Genomic DNA, 9,395 nt, shown 5'->3' with positions numbered 1-9,395 from the left:
TTTCTCCTGCTCTTCCGGCCTGCTACTCTGGGCGGCCTGAGTTTCCCCTCCTCACCTAATCCCTTCGGCTGATTGCTCTTCTGTCCAGGTTCAAGGCTTTTATCCCCTTCCCTGCTCTTCCGGCCTGCTACTCTGGCATCCCTGCATTGTCTCTCCTCCTTTAGCTACATACGGTGGCTGCAATGATGAGCTCAATATAGCAGGGATTGTGGGGCTGGCGCAGGATAGGGCAGTGTTTCATTCTGCTGTGCATGGGGTCGCTATGAGTCGGAAACGACTCGACGATACTTAACAACAACAACAACAACAACATGATGCTGAACAGGCTTCAGCAAAGCTTCCGGACTGAGATGGACTAGGAAGAAAGGTCTGGCAATCTGCTTCCAAAAAGCAGTCAGTAAAAACCCTACAGGTCACAAAATTCTCATCATTAACCAGTAATGGGGATGGCACAAAACTGGGCAGAATTTTATCTATTGTGCATGGGTTTGCCATGGGTCTGGGGTGACTCAATAGCAACTAACAACAACAGCAGCAATATTTTGATATTAGAGACATTGGGAATGCTTTTGCTTTCTTTATGCTCTTCTCTGAATTTTCTATAATGTGGCTGGCACAGATTAAATTATATCCACAAAAATATATGTCAAGGTGGCTTGGCCATGATTCTCAGTGATTAGGCAGTCATGGAATGCTATAATTTGGCAGTTATGTAATGATGTAATCCCCCATGATGTGATCTGACGTCATCAGCCAATCAGTTGTAAGGGGATTATGGTGAGATGCTACACCCTTAGTCAGGTCACTGACTGAGAGAGAAGTGAGCAGAGACTTACTACCACCGAGAAAGAAGAGCCAGGAGCAGAGCATGTTGTTTAGAGCCAGGGTTCCTGCACTGAGAACCTCCTAGACCCAGGGGAAGATTGATGCCAAGGCATATGGAGATCTCCAAGGAACACTGGGCCCAAAGAGATTGAAAGGAAACAAGAACCTTCCCTTACAGCTGACAGAGAGAGATAGTGGGTGCCCTGAGAATCTATCCTCCTGATCTGTGAGAGAAAAAATTCTGTTTGTCATGTGGTATTTCTGTTACAGCAGCACTAGATCACTAAGCAGTGGCTATGCTATTCCATAATGAAAAGTAATTTTAATCAAAACTCTACACCTGGAGGAGACAATCCCCTCTCCCGAAAAAAAGAAGTGGGAAAACGAGCAATCCTCAAAAGGTAGAAGTTGGAGCTCTGACCCCAACAGCCCCACCGTGGCCCCTCCCACTTACTAGCCCTGTGTCCTTGAGCAATCAACAGTGTGTTTATTCAACCCACTTGTATTAAAACTGCCCAGGAGCACTGCAAAATGGAAGCATCGTAGGTGGTTGAAAGCAGAGAAGCTGACTTTGCAGCTGATGGCTCTGCAATTTCCCTCTCACCAGGACCTACGTGGGAATAACCATCTGCAGATCAGTAATTAAACCCTTAGGTTCTCACAGGCCTTTCCAATTCTCAGGTGGCTTTTACCAGCATTAGTTCCTCCTCACACCACCACTGCATGCCCTCATCTTACACACAAGGCAGCTAAGGCTTAGAGATACTCACCAACATCACAAATGAGAAAGCTCCTAGGGTGGTGCCTGAGGCACAGTAGGGACTCAAGAAAAGTTATGCAACTTGGCTTAAAGCATTTTTTGTTTTCTTTTAGTCCCCTGATTGTTTTTTTCTTCCTTTCCAAGTGGGACCTCAGTCACCTCATCAGTAGGATGGGTGACCAAACTCACTGAGTGCAGATGTTCCTCCCAGCGTCAGAGGAGGGGCAGAGTGGGCAGGAGAAGGAAGAAGCCTGAGGTGGCTGCAAGACTAGAGAGAGGAAAACAAATGCTGCCTCCCTCCGCTATGCATTCATCAGGCCAACTCAGCCACGCTCAGACAGGGAAGTTCATCCCCAGAATGGTACAGCTGTCAGTTTGTCACATCCCAGATCCTATAGCCCCTCTCTGACTCATGGCCAGCACCCTAAGCCAGGCCACATCATCTCATCTGGACTGCAGTGGCTCCCACTGGCCCCACATCCTTCCTCACTCCTGCCCCTGCCACCCCCCAATTGCACTCCCAGAATGGGCTGCTGTGACCCTACTGAGTCGCCCCTGCACAGAAGCCTTCCTGGGTCGCCCAGTACTCTGATGTCTGTCCTGTCTCTCCTCCCCAGTCTCACTGCAGCTGTTCTTGGCTTGAACTTGGCCTTCATCTGCATCTCACTGAGGGCACACACTGTCTACCCCACTAATTCTGGCAGTAACTCTCCTTCTGCCCCAAGCACTGTTTTCTAGCCACAGCCCTAATGGGATGTGCCCTCTGGCTATGTCAGGGGTTCACTTAGGTAGACGTCTCTTCCTCCAGGAAGGCTGCCCTCACTCCCAGGCTAGATAATGCCCCACTGTGGGTGCATGCAGCCCCTTGCTCTTCCCTTAAAAACCAAACTCACTGCCATCGACTCAATTCCAACTCATAGTGAGCCCCTTTGGGTCTCTGAGGTGGTAAGTCTTTACAGAAGTAGATTGACCAGTTTTCCTTCCGTAGAGTGCCTGGTGGGTTTAAACCACAAACCGTCTGGTCAAATGCCTTAGGCACTATGCCACCATAGACTGTAAGCTCTGTGAGGGCAGGAACCTTCACTTGTTCACCATTTTGTTGTCAAATAAAAACTCATCCAGATTGAGGTAGAGAGAAGCTTTATTCAGACAGCGAAGGGCAAAGAGAGATGACTGTAATAGTGGGGGATGGGGCTACTGCAATAGGGAAAACATTTGAACTACACAGATTTGCAAAGAGTTAAGGAAACAGCAAAGCATTTTTCTTTCATGGAGATTGAGATTAAACCAGGCTGGAGGGGGAAAAAAAAAAAAAAAAAACAGGTGTGAAGAAGTGAGATAAAGGGTGATGTCATCGGATAGTAAGTATGTTTTAAGCTGCGACCAGCCAGCTGGTTCTCTGGGAAAACACAAAACAAAATCAAGCCTGCTGCTATTTAGTCTATTCTGACTCATGATGACCCCTTGTGTTGCAGAGTAGAATTGCTCCATAGGGTTTTCTTGGCTATAATCTTCATGGAAGCACATCACCAGGTTTTTTCTTCTGAAAGCCCTCTGGGTGTGTTCAAACCTGGAACTTTTCCATTAGTAATAGAGTGTTTAGCCATTGGCAAGGAGTTTTGATAGCTAACCAGAAGGCTGGCAGTTCAAACCTACCAGCCACTCCTTGGAAGGAAGGTTGAACAATCTACTTCTGTAGTGATACCACCTTGGAAACCCAAGGAGGGGTTGCTATGAGTCGGGTCCCACTCGGCACATAACAACAACAACAGCAGCCATTGGCATCTCCCAGGGGCCCCATCAGTATTCATAGGCACTCAATAAATCTTTGTGGGCTGCCAAGTGTCTGTTCAGCTCCCCGAGGATCATAAAATAATAGAATTTGCAAGCTGTGGTCTCTAACTTGAGGAGCCCTGGTGGTGCAGTGGTTAAAGTACACGGCTGCCAACCAAAACGTTGGCAGTTAGAAACCCTACCTACTCCATGGGAGAAAGATGTGGCAATCTGCTTCCGTAAAGATTACAGCCTTGGAAAAATCTGAGGCAGTTCTACTCTGTTGTGTAGGGTTTCTGTGAGTCAGAATCGACTCAATGGCAGTGGGTTTGGTTTGGGTTCTAATTCTGCCTCTAACTAACTTCTCATTTATCCATAAAATGAAGAGTTGGACAAGGTCTTTGTGGTCTCCTCTGCTCTAGTGCACAGCTAGTCAGCGTGGTCCAAGGACGAGCAGCACCAGTGTCACCTGGGAGAGGGTTAGAAATGCAGACTGTCAGGCCCCACCACAGTCCTGTTGAGGCAGAATTCCTGGCGGTGGGGTACAGCCATCAGTGTTTAACAAGCCCTCCCTCCAAGGGATGCTGACACACCAAGAAAAATTTGAGAAACATGAGTGGGGAAGATGCTAGGACTGAGGATACACTTTGCCACCCCTGCAGGTGGATTTTGAAGACGTGATCGCCGAGCCTGTGGGCACCTACAGCTTTGACGGCGTGTGGAAGGTTAGCTACACCACCTTCACCGTCTCCAAGTACTGGTGCTACCGCCTGTTGTCCACACTGCTGGGCGTGCCGTTTGCCCTGCTCTGGGGCTTCCTCTTCGCCTGCATCTCCTTCTGCCACATCTGGGCTGTGGTGCCCTGCATCAAGAGCTACCTGATCGAGATCCAGTGCATCAGCCACATCTACTCCCTCTGCATCCGCACCTTCTGCAACCCGCTCTTCGCTGCCCTGGGTCAGGTCTGCAGCAGCATCAAGGTGTTGCTGCGAAAGGAAGTCTAAAGCCAGGTGGGGCGATGGGGGTGGTAGGGCAGGGGAGGCAAGCTACACTGACCCCGTGGGACTGCTCCACAGTGCTGCGCTGCTAGGGAGCGTTTTCTCTTTAGGCACTGCACACAGTTTGGGGGAGCCAGGAAGAAAAGACAGCCCAGGCACACAGAAGCACAAGAGTCTCTCCCTCTGCCACAGCCCCTCCACAAGGCCCAGTCATGACCGGGGGGTGAGGGAATCACTTGCTAAGAGGGCAGCTACTGCAAGTCTTTGCATTCACTTGTACTGTACCAGCGTAAAGCTGGGGTCAGCCTGTCCATGTACGCCCAGAAATGCACCCAGGAACTGTTGGCGTTAGGAAGGGGGCTCCAATAAAGGGTTTTGACTGCATTCAGGGGACTTCTGTGTTTTGTTTGTATCCATAAAGTTGGTATGTGTCCTGCAAAATACATTTCACAAATATATATTTCTGCAAAAATATATTTCACTGTCCTGAGAAACAGAAGTGGAAAATGTTTGTTGGTTCTTCTCCTGGCCAAATCCAAGGACCAAAATAGACTTTGATTGTTCTTGAGTTTCTTCTTGTTTGCTGGGTATTTGCTCCCATGTGTTCATTATGAGATCATTTCCTACTAACTGCTATGACCCCAGGCCAACCAGTGGATACCAGCAGAGGGAAATGGCCCTTGAGCTGGTAGGGACTGGTGGGCATCACTGGGTAGTTCTGAGGGCAGAGCTTGGGCTCAAGCGTCTCTGAGCCTCCCCACTGGCTCACCAGACCCCAAGAACCTGACATACCTGGCACACTGGACACATGTACACCTCCAACCCTAAGAGATACACAGAAGGGAGAAGGTCCACTTTGTGCACACCTGGACCCACCACGGAAGTAAAAAGCAATAGAAATGGCATGTCCCTCCCCTCCATTCCCCCAACCCTGGGGTGGGGGGACAAACTGACAATCTTACATTCTTTAGGGCTGACTTTTACAAAATGTGCTGTCCAGAACTTAGTTCTCAAAAAAAAAAAAAAAAAAAAAAAAGCAGGAGAAGGGGCTTTTTGTGTTTGTGGTCAATTTTTTTTAAAAATTTCTCACAGAGATTTTTCAATACACATTAGCACATTAAAGGCTCTGATAAAACCTTCAATAAAGGAACTTGTTTAGTTTATCATACCACAGTCCTATTTGACCTTTTTCTAAAAAAACTTTTTTTAAATATAACACCCATTAAAATCTCATGGAATTATGACTCCATGGAACATGCTTTACAGATTGCAGAGGTATCATTTCATTGGTGCCTGGCTCTGAGCCCAAGGGGTCCTTGGAAGGTGGTATGGTAGAGTGGAGCACATACAGACTGGGAGCCAGGACACAAGAGGCCTCAGTTCTAGTCCCGCCTCTCCTCCTCATTGTATGACTTTGATCAAGTTACTTGTCTTCTCTGGCCTCAATTTTATCATCCGTAAAATGATGTCTAATGTCTATTTCAGCTCTGAAAACTTACCTCCATTTTCATTTTTTCTTAACTGCAGTTATGAAATTTTCAAACATAGAGAAAGTTGGAAGGATTTGTAGTTAACACCTATATGCCCCCCACAAGACACTGCTATGAACATTTTATTGTTCTTGCTTTATCACTTGTCTACCCATCTATCCATCCTTCTTCCTTGTGCAGTCCCATCTTTTTTTATGCCTTCTAAGGAGCAGCTATCAGTACATTTTACCCCTAAACTCATCACCATTTATCCCTGTTTCTGCAAATTAAAAACTGGCAGCCCAGAGAGGTCAGCAGTCCAGCCAAAAGTCGCACAGCTAGGCAGGGTAGTAGCACTTTGGTTCCAGCCCACTGCTCTTTCCTCTGCCCTGGGGCTCTTCCAAATTATCAAGCACACTTAGCAGTCCCAGATGCCTCCCGGGAGCTCCACATGATAAGGTTGCCTCTATTACTTCTCTCCTCCCCTTCAAGGGCCTGCCTGCCTTTTCAAATAGCTCTTGAAATCATTAGGCCATCAGTTTCAGAACTGGAATCTAGGAGCAGGCAGAGATGTTCACCATCTTGGCATTTGTTGTAACTGTACTTGACAATGACTCCCATTCTTCAAACTTGCTCACCTTCTTTAAGGGCAGACTATGGTAACTATGGTAAGTGTTCAATTACCCATGAAGTTCATGGAACCTGAGAAAGGACACATATTTTAAATGCATATGTTGGTGAAATTCTGTTCCTTCCAGACAGCACCTCTAGAAATAGCATGCAGAAAAAGCACTTTGGGGGTGTAAAGAGAACAGGATACAGGAGGAGGGAGACTGGAGTTTCTGCTCATGAAAAGCTCTCTTAGACAATACATAAGGATCATCAAGGACTCTGGTTTAAAATGCAGATTCTAGGACCCCAGCCTCTAGAGTCTGACTGGGTAGTGAGGCCTAGAATTCTGCATTTTAACAAAAATCCATCTGTGATTCCAGTGCAAGTGATCCCCAAATCCCACTTTAAGAACCCTTTTGCAGGGTCCCTACTAGTTGATGATCTAGATTCCTACTATTTCCAAAGTTAGACTGTGGCACACAGTAAGTAAGGCTACATCATACAAGACACTTTTTCCTGAGTCTTAAAGCATCTTCTGACAGAACTCAGAAAAATGAGCACACTTGTGACCCCTGAGAATAAGAGCAGGTGTCCCTTCCCACCCCGAGACAGCCCAGATGCATCTCTGTCATAACCTGGCAGTTTAAGTCTGCACCCATAGGAGGGAATTTAAGTGTCCATGCCACCAGAGATGATGGTCAAGGGCAAGAGCAATGTATGAAAAATGTTTATTAAATGCACTTATAAAAGCAGCTAACAAAGCAGACATCTCATGACTGGCCACGTCATTCATCGATTAGCACAGTACACAGGGACACCACACAGTCACCACAGCAGCAAAACACAATTAAGGAATTTATAGTTTGCATTGACTGATGTCTCATTCCAATTAAATGCAAAAATGCTAAGCACTTTGAAACCAGGATCTTTATAAAAGGCAGCCTGTGACGTCCCCTTATGTTGCCTGAAGGCACTCATAGATTCATCCAAGTTGATTCTGGCTCATAGAGACCCCAGGTATGTCAGAATTGATCTGTACTCCATAGAGTTTTCAATGCTGATTATTCTGAAGTAGTCCACCATGGCTTTCTTCTGAGGCAGCTCTAGGTGGACTTCAACTTCCAACCTTTCAGTTAGCAGCCAAGTGCACTAATTGGATGGGGATTCCACACCCATCACAAGGGAAGACCAAGTTAGGTGATGAATTTCTTTTCAGGGCCTAAAGAAATAAGGTTTAGAATCTGCAGGTGCTGACATTTCACTTCTGCCATAAAAACAATGACACATTCCAGAAGAAAACCTGGACTTGTGATTTCCTGGCACCTCCAGCCAAGTGTTAGTTTGTAATCAGGTCTGAAATTGGGGAGAAGGTAGTTTGGGGCATCAGACATGGGATTGGGGGAGGAGGACAGAAACGACTGAGCTTGAGGTAGCGTTTGGGACCCCACACACATTTGCTAGTCTTCCATAGGGGAAAGACCAGTAAACAGTGAAAAGACGCTCAAGGATGAGAGTGGGGAGAGGGTGTATTCAGCGGGGCTGTTGAAGTCAGTTCATTTGCTATAAACACAGACCTCTGGACAAAATGAGACTCAGGGTTTCCTCTAGAGCTTTCACACAAAGACAATGAGGAAAGTGTCCCAGCAGGTTCTGATGCCCAAGAAAAATTGGTGTGTATCTCCAGGATGTGTGTGTGATTTCAGGCTTTCCAGGAAGGTTATGCTCCTGGTCAGAAAATGTACTGTGAGCTGCTTGCTGACTGCTTGATCCCAAGTGGCCTCTGTTGACTGCTAGAATGGCAGCTTCCTGGGACCAGCAGAGGCTCAGGACATCTCAGGCTGGTGAGCAGGGAGGCCTGGATGCTAACAGCACCCTTTCATAGCTGTGTTTTCACCCAGTATGTCCTGGTGTCCCAGTAGGTGGGGACTGAGACCCAAACCAACATCCCATTAGCTTCCCAGAGAGCAAGGACTAGCCGGTATCAACACTGTGTGTGTCATAGTAACAGTGTGCAATGCCACCGAGTCCCAAGATGATGTTGTTTTCAGTCTCCAGTTAGTACTGAAGACCATATACTGGATTATTAAACTTTGAACATTGATAGTTTAGTGAACATCTCTCTTACCCCTTGAACATCTAGACCATGCTAGCTAACCCTTGTTCTATTGCTTTTGTGGAGGTGTGGCGGTGTGCAAGTATAGTGTATAACTGTTGTGTGTGTGTGTGTGTGTGTGTGTGGTGTATGTGTGGTGTGTTCATGAGAGAGAAAGTAAATGTGATGTATATATGTGTGATAGTGTGTGTGTGAGAGTGGGGGGTATGTGTGGTGTGTGTGAGAGACAGTGTGTGGTGTATGTGTATGTGTGTGTGAGAGCAAGTGTGTGTATGTGTGGTGTATGAACTGCACTTGTGGGGGGCAGAGAAGGAGAGCATGTTTTGGAGAGAGTGGATCTGTCACTTTTGTGAAGTGTTCTTAACCCATCCAAGTAAAACTATGACTGGAAATAAAACTTGGTTTAGAAAGAAGGCCCCAGAGTGCCCCACTGAGCTGATCAGTCCCAGACTAAAAACCTCTAATCGATACTATCCAATTTTTAACAAGTAAAGGTATCTCTTGGGCACAGTCATGCCCTGTCCTCAAGGCTGGCAGGACATTTAAGAACATGTTTACCAAGTTAGAATATCCTTTTGAGACCCTTGGTGAATTGCTATTCTAAATAAAAACAGACTGCAGGTATGATGCACCACTAGTGCCTTTACTAAAGCAGGATCAGGGTATCTTCACTGCTGCTACTTCTCCCATAATTGGAAACACAATAGCTTGCAGGAGTAAAAAAAATCATGAGATCTCTCTGAAGTGGTGAGTCACATAGAGAAATAAAAGTTCTGGGAAGTAAGAGATTCCAAGGGATTCATCCAGAAACCTGGTCTTCCCTTTAACCCTAGTCTATTCTGACT

The 9,395-nt window shown here is 46.5% G+C and overlaps 1 protein-coding gene across 1 annotated transcript in view; it reads left to right on the top strand.

Moving 5' to 3' along the window:
• CAV3 (caveolin 3) overlaps positions 1 to 4,362 on the top strand; it is a 20,314-nt gene extending 15,952 nt beyond the window's left edge. The window contains exon 2 of the mRNA XM_007945848.2: positions 4,021 to 4,362. Coding sequence (XP_007944039.1) covers positions 4,021 to 4,362 — 342 coding nt within the window. The remainder of the gene's footprint in view (positions 1 to 4,020) is intronic.
• The last annotated feature ends 5,033 nt before the right edge of the window (positions 4,363 to 9,395 follow it).

This window comes from Orycteropus afer, unplaced genomic scaffold, assembly GCF_000298275.1.
Source record: "Orycteropus afer afer isolate SDZICR_OR568_19922 unplaced genomic scaffold, OryAfe1.0 scaffold00144, whole genome shotgun sequence".
NCBI lineage: Eukaryota > Metazoa > Chordata > Mammalia > Tubulidentata > Orycteropodidae > Orycteropus > Orycteropus afer.
The sequence above is the reverse complement of the archived record's forward strand: the minus strand, read 5'-3'. Positions and strand labels throughout refer to the sequence as shown.